General features: G+C 44.1%; 1 protein-coding gene across 7 annotated transcripts in view; it reads left to right on the top strand.

The window, feature by feature from the left end:
* adgrb2 (adhesion G protein-coupled receptor B2) overlaps positions 1–21,267 on the top strand; it is a 268,441-nt gene that overhangs the window by 151,341 nt on the left and 95,833 nt on the right. For all 7 annotated transcript variants that reach the window (XM_071204889.1, XM_071204887.1, XM_071204888.1 and 4 more), the window contains exons 5-12: positions 6,174–6,338; positions 6,734–6,898; positions 12,859–12,960; positions 14,379–14,485; positions 15,399–15,593; positions 16,124–16,192; positions 17,544–17,652; positions 17,824–17,970. In XM_071204889.1, coding sequence (XP_071060990.1) covers positions 6,174–6,338; positions 6,734–6,898; positions 12,859–12,960; positions 14,379–14,485; positions 15,399–15,593; positions 16,124–16,192; positions 17,544–17,652; positions 17,824–17,970 — 1,059 coding nt within the window. The remainder of the gene's footprint in view (positions 1–6,173; positions 6,339–6,733; positions 6,899–12,858; positions 12,961–14,378; positions 14,486–15,398; positions 15,594–16,123; positions 16,193–17,543; positions 17,653–17,823; positions 17,971–21,267) is intronic.

The raw sequence follows: 21,267 nt of genomic DNA, 5'->3' as shown, positions 1-21,267 counted from the left end.
TCCTCATCCAAGGATCGGGAGTCCGCTGTGGGTGCGTTACGGCGGAGCCGCGTTAAGTCTGTTCGCAAGGGGAGAAAATGCTCAATGACAGCTGTTCTCTTTAATGCACGATTTAAACGCACCGTTAGGCGGGGACGCACTCGTACACGATTGACCTCCGGGTCCTCTGTACACGTTCCCACCCCTGGTTCTGTTCCCCTTAGCTCCGGTCAGAGTGAAAGAGCAACGCCACACACTTACTCTGATGTTTCCACCCTAGCCCGCAATATACGGGCTGGCGGGGATATATCAGCTGTTGTGCGGGCAGCCGTGGCAGCCCCCACCACGCAGGGACAGATTGTCTCAGGCGGGGAGGGCGACCATTCACCCACGCCCAGAGCGCGTGGCACTATGGGCCTGACCCGTGAGTGGTACAATCTGAATACAGTGGGACTCCCTCAGAAGGTGATAAACACTATTCAGAGTGCGAGAGCTTCCTCCACCAGGTCTCTTTACGACTGTAAGTGGGTGTTTGAGGAGTGGTGCCTTCAAGAAGGGCACATCTCTTTTCAATGTCCTGTCGGGGTGATTTTATCATTCCTACAGGACTTGATCGATAAACACAGAGCTTTCTCCACGATCAAGGTGTACCTGGCTGCTATTGCTGCATGCCATGTGGGCTTTGAGGGTAAGACGGCTAGCCAACATCCTTTGGTTTGCGGTTTTATGAAGGGAGCGCGCAGACTCCTCCCTGTCTCCAGGTCGCTGGTGCCCTTATGGGACCTGGCAGTGGTTTTAAATGGGCTCAAAATGACCCCATTTGAACCCCTGGAAGGAGCTGACATGAAACATCTGTCACTCAAGACAGTGCTGTTACTGGCCCTGGCATCCGCCAAGCGGGTCAGCGATATCCATGCACTGTCTGTACATCCCTCATGCACTCAGTTCGCCCCAGGGCAAACGAGAGTGTTGTTGAAGCCCAACCCTGCCTTTACACCAAAGGTGGTTGGTTCGTGTACCCCGATTGACATTGAGGCATTTCCTCCGCAGCTGGTTTCCTCCGGGGAGCAGCAGCAGGATCTGTTGTGTCCAGTCCGGGCTTTACACACATATATGGACAGATCAAAAGAGCTTCGTCTTAATGACCAACTCTTCGTGTCCTGGGCTAAACCTCACAAGGGTAAGCCTGTTACTAAGCAACGACTATCCCACTGGATCGTGGAGGCGATTGCTTTGGCCTATACGAGTCAGAATCTGCAAGCACCTTCGGGTCTGCGGGCTCACTCGACTCGGGGCCTGGCTACATCCTGGGCTTTGTTCAAGGGTGTTTCCATCCAAGACATCTGTGCAGCGGCGAAGCTGGTCTTCGCCGCTCACTTTTGTCCGCTTTTACAGGCTGGACGTCTCCGCTCCAAGCGTGGCCCGAGCAGTGCTGGGCACCTTGTTGAGTCGGGACTCCACCTGTTAAATTCTGGTTGATCGGTGATCTTCGAGATAAGCTCGTCTGGCAATACGGGAGCTACAATATCCCATAGTGAGACATCGAAAGGAGTGTTATGAATGAGAACTATAGGTTACTTACGTAACCCCAGTCCTCAGAGTAACATGAAGTGAGATGGCTCACCAGACGGCCCTCCTTGCTATGGTGAAGCGAGAAGAGGTGCTTATTTTGAATGACGCATGCGTCGTGGCGCAGGCTACTTGTAGGGGGTGATTTCCCCTGACGTTGACGTCAAGATCACCAGCCAATCAGGATTGGCGTAATGAGATTGATGCTTCTGTTTGCTCCGCGATGAGGCGCATCCCATAGTGAGACATCTCACTTCATGTTACTCTGAGAACTGGGGTTACGTAAGTAACCTATAGTTTCCATTCTAACTTTTCTGCTGACATGGCGTGAATGCAACAACCTCCATATATCCCGCCTTCTTATGCTCACTGCTTAATCTACTGCATCCTTTTCATGTCATGTTCACCTCTGGTCAGCCATTGCAGTCATGCCCACTCCTCAACGCTCACACCAGAAATCGTGCTGGGTCGTAGCCTAGCAACGCCTTTAGGTTGGACTTCTATGCTTCCTCCATGGTTGGCTCGGTTTAAATTGCTAAGAAGTCCTGCCGTGGACTCTGGAGGTCTTCAGCTTTTGTCTCTGAGATTACCTGTTAGGTCTATACCTTGTCAAGAACAGCAATAAGTCACTGGTGCAGCCCCATCTAATTCTAGTATCAAAGGTATCTCGGGACTTTATTCCAATCTGGCTCAGGCTGCCCAGCTGAAACATCTTCATCAGGCTGCATTGAAGTGGAAAAGGACAGACTAGCAATTGAAATAAGCTCTCAATACCAGTCTGACAAAACAGAGAGGAAGGTTTTGGCCAACAGCTACCTCAGCCTATCACAGAGGAGGTTTCCAGATTCAAACATTTGAGATGAAAATACTTACATCTACCCATTAGATGTGAACAACTTTATGAAAGGAAAACCCTTTGGCATTTTGAAACTACACTTCAGGCACATATATTGCCACTGTGCGATGTTAATGTTTCTTTAAAGTGTCACTTTTGAAAACCACTTAATATGAAAGCATTGAAATTAGGACGGAATATTAATTCCAGTTATTAAATGTGTGCTTGTTGCGTTCTCAGAGGTTGCTATATAACATTGGAATAATGGCATCAATGGACACAAACTAACACACACGACGGCTTGTAAAACAATTGCTGGCTGCTTTGTTCTTTTTTAATAATAACCGTTTTAAATTCCGTATGTAATCACTCACTGGCTAAGCAATTATAACAGGGTGAGTGATTTTTATTTACAATTGCTAAGGTAAAGAATCCTTTTTATTTTACCTTTATGACATTATGTATATTCATATATATGTGAATGCCACTGAAGCCTTTCTTGGCTAAAGATTCAGTGTTGTTATGCTCCCGACTGAGTCATGTTTTTGTGTGGCTTTTTTGTTTTAATGTTTTTTAAAGCAGTGGTTTTATAAGGTTAATATTTAAAAACAAAACTGTCCCCATTGCCAGACAAGGAGGCTGCAAAGTTATGGCTCAAAGAGGAAGAAACGGGAGACGTCGTAATCCTAAGTATGGCCTCCGGGATGTTTTGCCATGCTGTTTTGGGAACAGTGATGGAAATAGGGTGTTTGGGAGCAAGGCTCTTCCATCAAGGGCCTGAAGGAAATGTGTGTATGTGTGTACTCGTATGGTTTATGTGTTTGTGTATGAATCTATCACAACAGATTCTGCTTGCTTATGGGAGTTCAAAGGCAAATGGTCCTTTGAAATTATGAATACCAGCACAGGCCTTTTAGCAAAATCCTCCATGCATAGAAAATAGAACTCTGATGGATCCTTTGTGTGTGTGTCTGTGTGTGTGTCTGTGTGTATGTCTCAAAGATTGGATCTTATTTGAAGGCAGATATTCAGACAGTATACTATAATATTCTCTATCTATACTGCACAGTGTTAGACCCACATAGGAATTAATCAAATTTGTTCTCTTTCACTAGTATTTCTTATCTCTCTTTCACGAGTATTTCTTATCTCTCTTTCACGAGTATTTCTTATCTCTCTTCACAGTGGCTCATCACGTATGTAAACACAGACTAAGATATCAGACAAATGCATGCATGTTAAAGCAAAGCTGTAAATGTTAATGGCAGAGCTGATGCATCACATATGACTACAATCAACAGATTAAGAGTTAAACCAGCAGAAATGTCACACATGAATAATTGATTTCAACAGACCTTTTATAATGTCAACATCTGAAACAAGCTATATATAAATAAACAGTCAGACATGAATCCCTACGTGTTTTCTATACTGTCTAATAGTTTAAGTCACTGGCAAGAAAACAGCCTCCCAGGAGAGAGTTCCCATGCTAGGTTTCTTATGCCGGTTGTTTTGTCACGTTCACACTGAAATGCTACCCAACAGTGTTGGCCCCAGCTAGTTGGAACAGAGTAAAAGCCACACACAGCGTAATTCAGACCACATTACCAAGGATAGATGGCAATGGCTTCCCACTTGGGAGAACCAGACAAATACATTTACTGGACTGTACTTCACATTCTCTACTTAAAGCCCCTGTGTGTAGAATGTGTGCCTCGATATATCATTTTGAGCCCAAACAAGTAACAGTTCTCACTTTGAATTGCTGTTCTTAATATAAACACAAATAGACAGTCTGATGTAGTAAAGCACATACACAATAGCTATATACAGACCAGGTTTCTTCTCTTTTTCATAGCCTGTTAAGATGTGATTAAACTTACCTTGACCTAATTCATTCTACACAGTTTCAAAAAATACTTTCCTCGAACTATCAGAGCATTCATAATGTATATTTATTTTCAGCATAGACCTCTGCATCAACTCGGCTTGACTTAAAGGTGGGGTAGGTACGTTTGAGAAACCGGCTCGAGATCGCTAGAATTTGAAAATACACAACCGGAGAAAATCTGCCACTTCCTTATAGAGCCCCTCCTCCAACACACACGAACGCACACATGACCAATGAGGGCACGAGATAAGTTTGTGCCCCGATGGAAGGCTGACAGGCAGGTAGGCCATCCAATCCGTTGTACTTTTTACAGTATTACGGCTTCTACAGATGACATTTTTTTATGGATTTGTTGTCAAAGCACTTAAGATATTCATTGCTATCGGGGTGTTAAGAGCATTCCATGGAATATAACAAAAGGGTATCTCGAGCCGGTTTCTGAAACTTACCTACCCCACCTTTAAGGTTACATTAAATAGAAAAATCCAACTTATATCAGTTGTATGCAAGCTCTACAGCAATATTTTTGATTGATCAAATGTCTTTCAATTGTAGTTAAACCAACAGATAACGCTCACCCAACTCTGCTCTATCTGGAGTTTGAATGTATTAGTTTCGTCTTACAGGCCCGTTTCCATCAATCACTTTCAAAAGCTGGCCGCTTTTTAAGCAACACATTGTTGGATCTGAATAGATGGTACAATATATAATACATAATTGCTCGCTGACTAGCTCACCATTACCCCTTAACAAGGTCATCTGAGTTAAATGTTTTGTGAGAATTTCAGTTAAAATCGAGGTTAAAATCATTACACTTTGTTCAGTACAGTTATGTTGCAAAATAGGACAATTCAAAGCATATTTCAGGTCCATATGCTGGAGGCAGGACATCGTAACACTGCTGTCAACAGAATGAAGCCTTGTGTTGTTTGTCAATTCAAATGATCACCTCTATGAATGTGTGTCTGATAAACAAACAATACATAAAAAAGATCAATAATTACCATTTGCAACGATTAAATATGAAGTCCCTTTATAAAGAGTATTATAACATATAAATGGACATTGTCACAGGTTAGTAATTGGTGCTCCTGTTTTTCGGTTTTACTCAAGGGTTCTAATTAAAAATGCAATGAGGAATGAATTAAGAATATTTGTCACAGATGTCTTTCAGCTACCGTGCCTTTTCTCAGCAGAACGCTGTGTTCTGTTTTGTGACACAGATCCTCAAAATGGTCTTTTACAAGCTTTGAAGTTAATGGCATACCAGACATTTTTAACTGTGCACCCAATTAATGATTAAACTCCCTGTTTTCATAATTGTTTTGCATTTCGGATATTCCATTTGACGAATGCTCTCTTATTAAAGGGGACAGTGGGGGATTTGATTACACCTGTGCTCGTGAGGCTTTGGTTAAGCTATTTGATATTCATGCATGTTACGACTGGCAGGTCTGAATTGTACTGAAATGATGTTAATTTGTGTATTCATCTATTTCTGCATAAACAGTCAATAATCCACATGTGGAGCCTTTCTAATATCACTTTGAATGAAAACCCAACAGTCTGTACTCTGTGTGAACTCTTTAAAACACTGCATGATATGAATAGTAATTCCAGTAGCAAATTCCACTACAGATATTTATAATGTCCATAAAAGAAAGAAATATGTTTGTTTGTTGCTTTTCATGGAAACACATTGTATATTCTGTTTACTTGTAGCCCTCTCACAGTTTCTGCCCTGTGTCTTTTCTGCCTTTGCGCCTTTCTTGACCCAAAAGTCTGCTTCACCAATCTAAATCAATTTCCCCTGATTTCCCCATGTCTCAAAAATCTTCTATCAATCTCATTCATTTGCCTGTCTCTCTATGTCTCTCACCCCCTTTCCCCGCTGTCTAGTGGAGGGCCAGTGGTTGGAGTGGGGGCCGTGGTTGAAATGCAGTGTGACCTGTAACACGGGAAGCCAGCAGAGACAGAGGCGCTGCAGTGCGTCTGTGCACGGCTGGGCTGAATGTAATGGGGATCATCAGGAGAGCAGAGAATGCACCAACCCTTCCTGCAGTGGTAAGGCGTACAAATGAATTATTAGTATTCACACTCGCAAACGTTATTATGCAAACATGCATTATATAAAGGCATCTGTATGGTTTTCTTTGATTCTAGTCCACACACCAGCAATTTGTGGGTTGGGACCCAGTTTGTTTGGACTGGGGTTCCCGGAGGACAACAAATACTAGTGTGTTTTATTGAGCCTAGGGCCCACAGTGGGTTCCTATTAATTAAGCTACCACACTGAAAAATTGAAAAAGCCTAGAAATTGCTGCCTTGAAGTTGTAACCTAAATTTGCTACTCATCAACAACTCCCATATTTTCTTCACCTAACATGCTGCTTTCTTCCGCTCTCACACTTCCTCTCTGCTCCCCAATCTTCTCCGGCGGTGCTATGCTCCTGTTCTAGGTGGAGGTAACTGGGGCAACTGGAACCACTGGAGCCTCTGCAGCAAGACATGTGACTCGGGTTTGCAGCGCCGCTTCAGGTTGTGTGAGGGGACCGGAGACCAGGGCTATCCATGTGAGGGCTCTGGAGAGGAGGTCCGGGCCTGTAATGAGAAGAAGTGCCCTGGTCAGTGACTCTGAATGTGTGTGTGAGCCGAGAAAACGAGGGATACACTGTTAATTTATGTACTTATTATTCATGCTTGGAAACTTGCTTGGTTTCATTTCTCTGCATGCGGCTCCTGCTGGGTCTCTGTTGGAGATTGTGTGTATCTGTGCCCAATCACATGCACAGTTGGCTGTCAGGCAGCATGGAAGTTATTACCAGTGGTTTTTCTTTTATATTTGAATGTAGTTTGTGAGCCCTAACAGTAGATTATTATTTGATAGGAAATACATTTTTGGGGAATTATTGATTTTGTATGTCTGTGCCTTGTGGCGCATTTATTTATTCCTCTCTGTTTACCTAAGAGATACTCCATTCCTCCTTTTATATCTCCTCTTTAACATTGTTTTTATAGCACTAATCTAACTCGCCTGATTTGAACCGTTCAGTGTTTCTCTGCCTGGTTAAGACGAGATGTTCAATGTCATTGTCAGCCGCTGCAGGAAACAGTGTTGTTTAACAAGCTTTCCTCTTGAGCTGTGTGTGCTTGTGGAATATGCAAGTGTATGTTCTGTACAAGCCCAAATGCCATATGTGTACGTGCTTGCTTTTAGTTCTGATAGCCTACAAACTATCAACTTTAGAGTGCATCTTCCATCGTGACCCCTTTGTTTTGAGTAACTCCCGACCATATTTTACACAAGACGCGGATCTTTTCTGTTGGCATTTCAGGGAAACATCATATCATATTTTCTCTCTTTTTAAGTATCTCTCTCTCTCTTTCTATTCACTCTCCGTCCCTTTTCATCTCTATGCATTGCCTCTGCCAACACTCGTCTGCCCCCTCGGAATATCTTCAGAGCACACTCCCCCGTTTTTTTTTTCATCAGGGTTATGAAAGAGAAGGAGGGGGGAAACAGATGAATAAAGAGAGGGGGTGAGATGAAGAGGGAATGAGATACTGTACTGAGGCAGTGACACAGAGCACTGAGCAATGTACAAGGGAATAAGATTGGGAGCTGCTGCAGGAGAACATTGATTTGAATCTTGTTTTTTTGTGGTGCTTCTCTGTCTCCCTTTTCTCCTGCGATGTATGTGTCTATGGGAGTGTGTGCATTGTGATTTCTCTTTTTTTCTGTGTGCCTGCCTGCTAGACTGCTTTATGTTAGTTTTCTCTGCCTTCTCGGTTCACTTAGGTTAATATTCTTCGGCTTTGGGCGTACTTACCTGTGGCGTCCCTCAAAGCTACATTTTGGGACCTCTCCTGTTTTTATCTTATTTGCTGCCCTTTGTGTCCATTATGTTTGAGAAAGATGATATTCCTTTGCATTGTTTAACTGATGCTGTACAAATCTACTTTTCTATAAAAAAAAATACTTAGGAATAATTACAGCTTTTGGATGGACTTTATCTTTTAATCTTAATAAAGATTGGACTGAGCATGTTATCTCGGAAGACCTGACTTATTCGGATGAGCACTTTAGTTTCTCCCATTTGTTCCTTTGTTAAGAATATTCTCACTATTTTTGACAACTTCTATTTGATGAACCAATATTTTAGGTTGTGAAAAACTATAGGTTACTTACGTAACCCCAGGCCTCAGAGTAACATGAAGTGAGATGTCTCACTATGGGATGCGCCTCATCGCGGAGCAAACGGAAGCTTCAATCTTATTACGCCAATCCTGATTGGCTGGTGATCTTGACGTCAGCGTCAGGGAATCCACCCCCTATAAGTAGCTTGCGCCACGACGCATGCGTCATTCAAATTAAGCACCTCTTCTCGCTTCACCATAGCAAGGAGGGCCGTCTGGTGAGACATCTCACTTCATGTCACTCTGAGGACTGGGGTTACGTAAGTAACCTATAGTTCTCATTCATAACACTCCGTTCGATGTCTCACTATGGGAAATTGTAGCTCCAGTATTGCCAGACGAGCTTATCTCAAAAATCACCGATCAACCAGAATTTAACAGGTGGAGTCCCGACTCAACAAGGTGCCCAGCACTGCTCGGGCCACGCTTGGAGCGGAGACGTCTAGCCTGTAAAAGCGGACAAAAGTGAGCGGCGAGGACCAGCTCGCCGCTGCACAGATGTCTTGGATGGAAACACCCTTGAACAAAGCCCAGGATGTAGCCAGGCCCCGAGTCGAGTGAGCCCGCAGAGCCGAAGGTGCTTGCAAATTCTGACTCGTATAGGCCAAAGCAATTGCCTCCACAATCCAGTGGGAGAGCCGTTGCTTAGTAACGGGCTTGCCCTTGTGAGGGTTAGCCCAGGACACAAAGAGTTGGTCATTAAGACGAAGCTCCTTTGATCTGTCCATATATGTGTGTAAAGCACGGACTGGACACAACAGATCCTGCTGCTGCCCCCCGGAGGAAACCAGCTGCGGAGGAAATGCCTCAATGTCAATTGGGGTACACGAACCAACCACCTTTGGTGTAAAGGCAGGGTTGGGCTTCAACAACACTCTCGTTTGCCCTGGGGCGAACTGAGTGCATGAGGGATGTACAGACAGTGCATGAATATCACTGACCCGCTTGGCGGATGCCAGGGCCAGTAACAGCACTGTCTTGAGTGACAGGTGCCCGTAGGCGCGTCCCGTACTAGAAAAGTCGGGTGGAGTGCCACTACGCATTACATAATAACCAATACTCGGGTTTAGTTTTATTATGAGACCCATGTTGAGCGGGTGCTTTACGAGGACATTTGTCTGCGTAATCTGACTCTGCTCGGCGGGCATTATAGATAAAACCCTTCTTTCTAGGAGAGAGAGAACCTCTCTCTCCAGAATATGGGTTGACTCTCTCTGGGCTTGTGAAAACAGATAATGTGTAACTGTTTTGAGAAGCCCAAGTAGATGTCGTGAGTATCTCCTGCTGTATGCTCCTTAGAGCCAGCTGAGATGTCACGCTTACGGCTCCAGCCGGCACTGCGCATGCGCGTGACGGCGGTGCCTTTACAGCTCCAGCCGGCACTGCGCATGCGCGTGACGGTAGTGCCCTTAAAGCCCCAGCCGGCACTGCGCGTGGCGGTGGTGCCTTCACAGACCCGTCAGTAATCCGCCTTTTGAGAGATGCCGTATAGCTGCTCTCAGAAGGGGAACAATTGACGGGCTGTTTATTGGCTATATTGATTTTCTTTTCATTATATTGAGCTGCACCCTCGGTCTGAAGCCTGGATGCGTCAGCTGCAAATGTTTTATGACGGATCAAGGATCAACCAATGTGTGACATGTGTTTGTGCGGACTTGAGGATGGTGTTTAGGCATCTCTCGAGGCGGCGGGAACACATTCACGGAGGGAAGAAGGAGGGGCTGTCACGCCGCTCGCTTCTTCTTCCTCAACTGCTGAGCGACATTCTGGGTTGGCTGAGCCTGAGCTGCAGCCGGAACCGGAGATTTTCTAGGCCAGCTTGCCCTTGTCTCCAGCCTGGGCTGCGGCCTCTGCGTCTTTGGTGCTTTAAACCGAGCAGAGTTCGAGGCAGCCTGGGCAGAGGACTGCTGCTGCGAAAGCAGCGGCTGGACCCTTCGAGGGAGGCAGAGGTGGAGTGCCTCGTCCTCCCTCTTTTTCGTCTCACACCTCCTTTGCATGGAGGCGAGAGCGGAGCCGAAAATTCCCTCGGGAACGATGGGCATATCCAGCACATCTTCCCTTTCTCGGTCAGGGAGGTTGGTGAGGTTGAGCCATCTCGCTCTTTCCTGCACCACCATGATCCCCATTACCTTGCCCGTGGCCTGGACGGGGCAGCGTTGGACACGGAGACAAATGTCCGTGACCGCTGCCATCTCGTCCAGAGTGGCTGCTCCCGGGCTACCCGACAGGTCCTCGCAGAGCTCCGCTTGGTAGGCGGTTAGCAGCGAGGACACATTCAGGGCCCTGGCGGACAGCGCTGCAGCTTTATAGGACTTTTCAGTCATTGCTGACTGAAAACGGTCCGACTTTGCTGGCAGCGTGGGGTTCCTGCTTGGTAACGGGCCCACCTTTGGTAGAAGGTGAGCCGCTACCAGCGGTTCCATGGGCGGCATGCAGAGCAGGCGTTTGCACACGGCCTGCAGGTCCATGCTCAGACCGGGCGAAGCTGGTGCTATCGCCCGGGAGAGCAGCACTTGCCTCAGGCTTTGCAGCCTGAGCCGGTGACATGAAGGTGTCCTCTTCCTGTTCATCCGATTCGGACAGGAGGAACGCCAGGACGTCCTCCTCGTAGTCCAGCTCGAGGACATCCTCCGCGGGTGAGACCATGGTGAGGTCTAACCGGGAGCCCCAGCTTGGTAAAGCGCGGGAATCCGTTCCCGCGTGTCTTGTCGTCACCGGGTCCTGGCCTGCCAGGGCGCGGGATTCCGGTTCTGTGGCCATAGCGGATAATGAGCCCCAGACCGACACGGAGAGGGGTTCACTCTCTGTGGCGGACGCCCCCGTGTCTTGACTGCCGGTCGGCGGGTCCATGGACATGGGGGGGTCCTGTTCCGACAGGCTAGCTTGTCTTGCTAACCGTTGGCGGGGGCTCTTAACGGTGAAGCGGACACAATGTCCGCATGAGCCGGGGTTGTCGATCGCGCCTCGGGCGTGTTCCAGCCCGAGGCAGGACGAACAGACCTGGTGTGTGTCTGTGCCCGAGATCTTCAACCCGCAGCCGCAGAGTCGAGCCACCGAGTCCCTGACTCCTCTGGTGTGAGGGAGAGGGGTGTCCATCTTGGTCGCCTCGTGGCGTGGAGAGGGCCTGCTCTCGACAGGTGGGACGGTAGAAAAAGGTATTACCACCTTGTCCTTAATCCGGAGAAAAAGGACGGTGTGGGTCTTTTATTCCCGGAGAATACTGACTGGTGTGGCAGTATGCTCCTTTTAATCCTTTTCCCCTCCGTGGAGAAGAGAAAAGAAAAAACTTCCTTGCTACCGTGGTGTCGGTAGAGAGGGAGCGAGCTAGCAACAGGTGTGCTGCTAGCTTAAAAAATCGGACCTACCTTACTTTCCGGGGAAGAGAAGGGCAAGGTCGATTTTAATACAAACTGGCGTAAGTACTACCGTCTTCCTGCGAAGCAGAAGGAGTAGCCGGCGAGCGCCCGTCGACCGAAATGGGTATTTGGGTTCAGTCTGTGGACAGTGAAGCTTGCCCGGCTACTGTGAGATGTGCTCTGAAGCAAGAAGAGGTGTTTGAATGACGCATGCGTCGTGGCGCAGGCTACTTATAGGGGGTGATTTCCCCTGACGCTGACGTCAAGATCACCAGCCAATCAGGATTGGCGTAATGAGATTGATGCTTCTGTTTGCTCCGCGATGAGGCGCATCCCATAGTGAGACATCGAACGGAGTGTTATGAATGAGAACTAGCTTTGTTTGGTCAAGGCTGTTAGCCCTTTAAAGCCTAGTTAGACATTGAACTACTCTTACTCTTTCTATGTGGGTGTAGAACATTTGTCTTAGTCATCTGCAGTTACTTCAGAATGCAGCTGCTCGTCTTCTTCCTGGAAAAAGGAAACATCCTTTTATATCCCCTTTGTTTGCCCTCCTCCACTGGCTACCTGTCGATTTCCGGATTGATTTAACGGTTGAATTGCCTCTACTTACTTCTAAGTAGAGCAATGTGGTCGAGTAATCAGATGCTCCTGGTTTTTTCCAGAACTAGATACAAAAACGGTGGTGACAAAGCTTTTGCTGTGTCAGCCACTAATCTGTGGAACAGTCTTTATTCATATACAAATTGCTTCGACTACAGAATCCTTTCAGCAGCTGCTAAAGGCCCAACTCTTCCTCTTAGCATTTGATTGAATTAAACTTGACACCTTGACTTGATCTTCTATTGCTATCTAAGCTGCAGTTGCTTTACTATTATTATGTGTATTGATTTTCTTCTTTTTATTGCATTGTATTGAATTGTATTGTTTGGCAGTTCAGCACTTTTGTCAACTGCTATTGTTTGTATTTGTGCTATGCCAGTGAAATTGATTGACTTTATTTGTTGTGCATTTCTCACCTTACTCTACAGCTCCTCATGAGATATGTAACGAAGATAACCTTCTCTCTATGTCATGGAAAAGGGCCTCAGCTGGAGAAACTGTCTACAACAAGTGTCCAACTAACGCCACAGGTCAGTCACATGATATGCTATATCCAAAATATGTTGGCTTTAAAAAATATTTTAGCCAAGGCTTTCTAGAGATTGTGATGGTGTTAAGCTTGGAGTCATTAGTATATCAACAGACATTACACTATACAAACGTGAATGTATTGGTTAATCGAAAATAAGTAAAAAGCTAGCACTAGAAAAAAGACCAGGCTACATAAAGCATTTCCAATAGGATCAAGTTTACTATCCCCATAACAAACTCAGTAGGTGACATGAACAGTATAAACTAAAACGAGATAAAAAAGAACGAGACAAATTAGAAAATGAAGGGGGAAAAAATGAAGAAAAAAAGGGCAGCAGAGACAGAAAGACTGCAGTAACTCAAATCAACAAATAAAATCAAGAACATATTGGTTGACAGCGGTGACATTATACTGTTTTCAACTCATGCATTACCCAGCATCTATTCATCAGTACAGCAGATGTGTCCTGCTTGATTGTAGTCAAACCTTATTTGTTTATTACTCATCACAGTAATTACTTATCACAGTCATTTGAATTTAAACTGAGGATGTCCTTGAGCAGCTGGCTGCCAGGCATTCCCTTTTAACTTCTAAAAACGAAAACAAGAACAAGCCTTGATTTTCTTGTAGACACTTTCTTCTTTAGGATTCAAGCCAAGAGCAGATGTGGTTCAGAATGCTTGTGATACTGTATAATCATGTTTCTACATCTATCAAACTATGGTGTTGGATCTGACATCAAAACACGTAGAAAGCAGGAATCAGGTAGCTTGCCAGTAAAATATTCTAGCTTCAAGAATATTACATTTATGGTTGGCTTCAAACTAAATTAACTGTGAAACTTAACATTTGATTAATGTCACTCTCATACTATAAAAACACTTACCTGGCTAGGAAAACATGTGTTGTCTTAGTAAAGTATTTTTGGCAGCTTCTCCAGTGTGTCTGCTGTCTGCCATGTTAGACACGTCAGCAGGTGCAAGCTGCCAAACAATTATTCTTAACAATTCTGCTCCAAGAAAAGGCAAATATAAAATAAGTCCCCTTTTGGTTTTAATTTGTAATAATATAAAAGTGCATATAATTATGTAAATGGTTGTGCATGTGCTCAGGCTTCTCTCGTAAAAATTAATCAAGCTGACTGCCTCTGTATTAACCCCGACTTTATTAGCGTTACAAATTGGAATAACTCTTAGATCAAGAATTCAAGCAAGATGGTTAGGTGTTTTGGGCACTACAATCATTTTTAAAACTATGAATATCTTTCTTAATTTAGCATCATGTATTATTTGCCTGGAAACAGCAGCAGGGTTATTAATCATTAATGGAATGCTTTGGACACAATATTACAAGGAATGGATTCTAGGATTTTGTAGATTCATTATAAACGATTTCTCTCTATTTCTCTCTTTCTAGGATCTGCTAGTCGTCGTTGCATGCTGGATAATAATGGAGTTGCTTTCTGGGGTCCTCCGAGCTTCGCCAGATGCGTCTCACTTGAATATAGATATTTACATTTATCTGTAAGTACTTAGAAATTCTTCCTCAAGAAGGAAAACAATTAATGTGTATGTTCGTCTAGATTACATCATTTCAGCCAGTTATTTATCACCTCCTACGTAACACATCTTCTGAATCATTATTGAATATATGAGAAAGGAAAGGCTCTGTCTATTTTCAAACATTATTTTCTACCTCAATTGTCCTTCTTTCACCCATCCTGTACCTCTGTTCAACTTTCTTTGTTTAAAAAGTGAACACAAAAAAAACCGAGTGTCTGTACTCGAGGCCTGCGATATCTCTAATTAGCTTTTCCAGAGCTTTGTGCTCACACTTATCAATTAATGAATATAGCTAATGAATGTGTTCATCAGCCAGACTGTTTTCCTGCTCTCTGAACTTTAACCTCTCTCATCTCCTCGATGATGGCAGAAGGAGATGGGGGTCAAGGATTGTGCGCCGTGGAGCTGATTGCACTGTTCGTTTCTGTTTCAACCTTTCATTAACACCAGGAGTCAATAATTAATGTTCTGTGATTGCAGTTATCTTCTATTCTTCCAGGCTCTCTCGCCCTCTCTCCCTCTCTCTGCCTTTCACATTCTCACTCAGTCTTGCTCTCTGTATCTCTGTCTCTGAAGTGATGAGATCCAATTTCTGCGTGAGAGTGTTGCTTGATCGCCTATTTTAAGCACTAGAACAGAAATCAAACCATGTACATAGAGTGAACCGTATACTCATCCCCCTTCGGCTCACCCTTAACATTCCTGTGATTTCTTAGGAAAGAAAACATTATATTTGGTTTGTCATTTTTCACCTGCTACTTCCTTTGAATATGCCTACTACATGCAGTTAGTGCCAATGGGCATGCCTTGTATTATCAAGCAGGGATGAAACCATCAGCATCTTTCAATTTCTGTCTCTCTCTGCACACTGTAGTTACGAGAGCATCTCGCGAAGGGTCAGAGGACCCTGGCTGGGGAGGGCATGTCTCAGATCGTAAGGACTCTCCTGGAGCTCTTGCAGAGAGGGAGCTACTACAGTGGCGACCTTCTCTTTTCCACGGAGATCCTGCGAAATGTGACGGACACCTTCAAAAGAGCAACCTACGTCCCAGCTCCCGACGACGTGCAGGTGAGCAAAATCCACTGAGCCTTCTCTAAAAGCAAGTCACCAAACAAAACACACAGCCACACACACACACACACACACACACACACACACACACACACACACACACACACACACACACACACACAGTTACATGTGCAACCCCTTCAAATATATTCAATATAGAGGCTCCATTTTCTACTGCACGTGGTGTGCATAACAATGAACTACATAGTTGCTCGAGCCTCAAATGGGATTGTTTGCAGCATTTTCTCTCTTTTCACTGCCTGTAAGAGAACAACATGTTTCAGTCAGTTCTTTGACAGGCATTGTTTTTTGTTTTACAATATAAAGGATAAACTCTGCTAGATGTTACAGAATAAAGTGTGGTACTGCTGCTTTTATTATTTTTCTCATTGGATTTGATTCAGTCTTATATGTATGCAAAGAAATACAATATTGTTTTTTAAATGGTGAGTGGTTTCAGGTGTTCTACCTAAAGTAGCACGATAGCTTAAGTAACTGCATTGACAACACCTTCGTCTTGTGTTTAGAAACTCTTCCAGGTAGTCAGCCTCATGTTGGACATGGACAATGTGGAGAAATGGGAGGACGCCCACCAGGTAATGCCTTTTATGTGTTTATGTGTGTATACCTTTTATTTGATGACTAAATCGACAATATTACAAGAATCTACCAACAACTTTAAACACTTGATGACGATAACAACTCAAATATCATTGAAGAAAAAAAGGAAAGACTGAAATTTAGTTTAAAATCTTAACCAGGACATTTGACACGGGACTAAGACTCAATAAAAAAGTAGCACTTTATACAAAGCTTGTGTGTGTGTGTGTGTGTGTGTGTGTGTGTGTGTGTGTGTGTGTGTGTGTGTGTGTGTGTGTGTGTGTGTGTGTGTGTGTGTGTGTGTATTAGGGCTGCATGATATTGAAAAAAAATGACATTGTGGTTTTTTTAACTATATTTAACCGGATGAAGGATTTTAGTCACGGACGTCTGGATCTTAACTGGTTGACTCATCATACCTTAAGTCATGATCTAACATGTCATGATAATGCATATTGCTTACCCTCAAATAAGGGGGTTCATCTGTGAATGAAGAAGAGAAGAACCTTTTTGTATCCAAAATAGTTCCAGATGACAGATGTTGCTTTTCTTTTTGGAAGTAAATCTTCATTCTCGCCGGTATTGTCCTCCTGTGCCTCGCTCATTTTTTACCGGTGTTTTGATGGTCTGCAAACTAGCGGGGCGGGGCCTGCTGTGATCTGATCAAGAATGATTGTGATTGGTGGTTTGCTGTGAATGTCACTCACTCAAGTACACCTGACATGAGAGCTTCGCAAGTTTTCCTTTTGTAGCAAGCAGCACAATAATTGTAACATGACGTGTTTAAGTTAATGTACCTACTTAATATCGCACGCCCTAAAAAATAAAAATTAAAACAAATTAAAATGAATTATTATAAAAAATTAATAAAATCGCACGTCCCTGCGATGTGAATATCGCGCATGCGCATATCGAAGTTATCGCCATGACACGATATATCGTTCAGCCCTAGTGTGTGTGGTAAAAACTGTATATTTGAATATGTGTAAGTGTGTGAAAATGCGGGAATGACCACATCCCACAATAACTTTTCATTAGTCATAAAAGCACAACTGTTTACTAAATACAATGGCTATATATCAACTCTACTAGGTGTGTTTATGTGCACATTTGTGTGGGACCACGTCTGAGCCCTTGAGGAGGTATGTTTACTTCCCATCTGGTCCCAATAAAATATATAATTTATCCTGCATCGTTACAATTAACCATTCTGGAACACAAGAAAGTGCCATGGATAAACATTATTCCAAGGGGCGAGACATTTCTCATAAAAAGTTTTCAATGGATTATACTTTTATGAAGAAATTATTCATTATACTTTTTCACCCTTCCCCCTTTTAACCCAAGGTCGCTCCCGGTGCTGCTTTGCTGATGAGGATATTAGAAGATTTCATTCACCTCATTGGAGAAGCCCAGAAGCCTTTCCAGAGTTTCTTGGTGGTTACCAACAATCTTAGTAAGTTTCCAAATCATCCAATTGAAATGCTCATTTAAAAAAGCCCTTGTAACTATTTAATCATGTTCTTGCAATAATGGTTCCATTGTTTTTTTGCTCAACTTATCTATAACCATTTCTTTGGCAATGTTGCACTGCATTGAGTGTACGGGGTATGTCTTGTTTGTCCAGTGATAACCGTCCAGAGAGAGCCAGTGTCAGCCGTTTCCAGCGATATCAACTTTCCAGTGAAGGGCCGGAGAGGGATGAAGGACTGGGCCAGAACATCAGACGACAAGCTCTACATCCCTAAAGAGGTCTTCATCAACCCGGCTGAAGGTAGGAAACTAACACAGATTTCTACTTCCTGGGATTTGTCCATACTTATGTGCTTTTTGTACCAATCTGTACCACTCTGTTACCACCATTAGTACTGAAATTAGGCTTATGTTGTTCTGTATAAAGCAAAAAGACAGTTCCAGAAGTCCATCTCAAGTCAGGTTTGAGCACTGAGCTCATAACCTTGAGTTTGCTCTCTTTGAGTTGTCATCATCACTTTTCTTCTTGAATCTTGAACATGAGGATATCAACTGCTCAGCCCTCTCTCCAGCCAAGGTCGGACCAAGATGTTATCCCATAGTGAATTCCTACACTCAGAGATGTTTCCCATGGAAGCAGATAGAAGGCTTTTCAAGGGCATGGAAGGATAATGCTGGGAAGGACGTGGACTGTAAAGAGACCCTGGAGGGCTGCTCAAAAAGATGCCGGTCTTTCGTCCGTGAGAAATTGTGCCGCATTCCCTTTAAAGCATCAAGTCCTCATACAGTTTTAAAATACGTCTCTTCGTTTTTAGCCACACTTGAAAACGAACTGCTGGGAATTTCATGTGGTTTCAATTAAAGCCAAGAAATGTGTCCGAATGCACACGTCCAACTGTGGAGGAGATGAAAGGTGAATGGAAGAGGACAACAGGAAGCAGGAGAGCTAAAATAGTTTCAGTGGCTAAAAGAGTAGAAATAAAGTGTTTTTTAGACAAGAGAGTAGCTGTGGCAGATGCAATCCACGACCGACAAAGACAAAGGTCACATACCACTGGAAATAACACTGGCAGGCTTCCTGTCTGGCACCCCGTGCCCACATTAAAGTTCAGAATGGCTGTAGGCCGAGAGTGCAGAGCTGTCTGACCTCTGACTCGCTCTGATGACACACTCTCTTTGATTGGCATCCAACACATCCTGTATGCCGACCTCAGCACACCTCACTGTAACTCTCTTTATCATGCATGAAATATGCTTATTTTTGACCTTCCTTGCTAACCATTGATCTTTTATGTAACACAACCTGTTTATGAGTTTCCCTGAGGCGTTTTGTCCAAGATGTTTTTACCGGATTTAAAGGAACAGCAAATTAATATCCTTCAAAGGAAACGTGTTAGGTTGCAACTGCATACACAAAGGTGTACAAAGCAACACCTGTTTATAATGCTGCTGCATTGCAATTGATGTCACCCGTATTTTATATTCTTTATTAATCCAGCCTTTCTGTTTCACTAAATGTAACGTCCCATGTGGTGCTTGTAGTGTAATAAAAGCAAATGGCGGTTCCACATCTACTCTGCCATTTTCTCATATGATATTCAGCGCATGCCATTGCCACTTTGGCATAATGCTATTTGGTAAATTGTTTAATCCAAACTGCATGTCGTCTGATGAGTTAGGGCATTATTAATACTCTTTGCCCCTGCGGGAACTCTGCCTCTTCCTATTGGCAGTCCATGAGTTGAGGTCTTCAGTTGATTGCTATCTATTTGATTGGTTCATTTACCACATAATGAAAGCCTATCTCAGATGGACAGCTTAACTATGCTCATAAAGGCCCATCGGCACCTTTGTGTGTGCATGTGCGCGCACACAGTTGAACATACACGCGGCCCATTGATAGGTTCATGAATCGCTTCACTGAGCAGAGCCTGGGACTGTTCTTCACCGATTTTCGAAGTGACAAAGTCCCTCTCTCTCCCCACTGACTCTCTCTAACACAAACACACATGCAGGCACTCACTCGGTCTTGCAGACACGACCATACATACATCCATGCATACAATCCAGCAATGCCTTCATATTTCAAATATGCCATTGCTGGTACATGAATGTAGTTATGCTCCTTTAATTTTGAAGTATTTTTTGAGCAAGAACCCAAACAATCTCTGCTCTAATATATTGTGTTAAAGAACCCCGCAGTTTTTTAGTAGAGTATCAAACTATCACCAGTGAGGTGGATCTATGATGATTGGTTCAAATTAAAGTAATGTGTCTATTAGGAATAAATTGACACACCCTGTTTTTGTGCTTTGAAGTACACAGTGTCACAAATGTACGGAGACCCTAAAGGTTCATGGAGAGAGAAAAAAAACGATCTTGTGTGCACGATACATTCTCGTTAGCACGAAATACTATTTTGTGCGCACAAGATATAGTATTTCGTGCGAACGAGAACATATTTCGTTACCGGTGCGCCAAGTAGGAAGTGGAGCACAGAGGAGACAACCGTTTCATTGCAAACTGTTATGTTTATGTGGAGAAATGGCAGTAGTGCATACATTATTTGAGATATATTTCAAACTCGGACTTCATTTAGGGGCATTTTGGCCAAGGGTTTAGAGATATTTGTTTAAGCAAAACAGAAGAGTCTGTAAACCAGTCTGCGTTGATCTATGAATTCCTGTCCGTGACTCACACGCCCAGCTTCAAGATGTGTTGATGCCTGTAGTGTAGACGGGCCGTCACAGTATCTGCTGCCCACAGCTGTTTTATAGAAGGAAAACCTCCTTCACTTTATGAAATCTCTGCGGCACCAGCGGCCTGTACTACGAAGCAGAATGTGCTATTTACTATTCATTCATGAAGTATGACGCTGCGCTGTCAGCACGCTTCTCCATGTTTGTGATTGGTCAAATGTTGCTAACCCCGTCCCTTTCACGTGAACGCGCTCTCAGCCGGACAGAGAAACCCTGGTTGATTTGCTGAGTTGATAACCAGCTTGGTAGGACCGCTGAGCGAGATCGCGTTTGTTAGGGTTAGTTAAGCCGGGTAACTCAAACATATCATGGGTCTGTTGAACTGGCTTCGTCGTTCAGGGCACTGGAGGCAGTAACGTGTAACTCAGCAGAATCTGAGAAGAGCAGCACCAGCTACAAAGAGCTGTGCCTTTTACTGGTTACTTCACTGCGTTGCCCTTCATTAGAACGGCTGCATAGAGATCGAGGCTGCTACGTTTAACCACACACACATCGAACTGCCAGAGTATTCCCCCTCGTTTTATGAAGGAGATGTCCAGGGCGCATGATGTGTTTGTGCTCAGCTCCGCCCTGTGTGTGTGTGTGCTCAGTGTGTTTGTGTGTCTGACACCACCGGCATTTGTTTTCAAATGACCATGAACAGTAATTTACACAAATCTGGTTCTCCATAGTTATATGTGTATTCCCAAGTGAAAGAAATGTGTTTAATCTTAATCTCGATGTAGTGCTAGTCCTGCCGGAGTGCACCGGAACGAACTACACTATCATAAACAAATGCACACACACACACACACGCCCTGGGGACCGGACATATTCTTCATAAAACTAATGATATGGCG

This window comes from Pseudochaenichthys georgianus, chromosome 11 (genome assembly GCF_902827115.2).
Source record: "Pseudochaenichthys georgianus chromosome 11, fPseGeo1.2, whole genome shotgun sequence".
NCBI classification, from domain to species: Eukaryota; Metazoa; Chordata; class Actinopteri; order Perciformes; family Channichthyidae; genus Pseudochaenichthys; species Pseudochaenichthys georgianus.
This window is presented reverse-complemented; position numbering and strand designations above follow the sequence as displayed.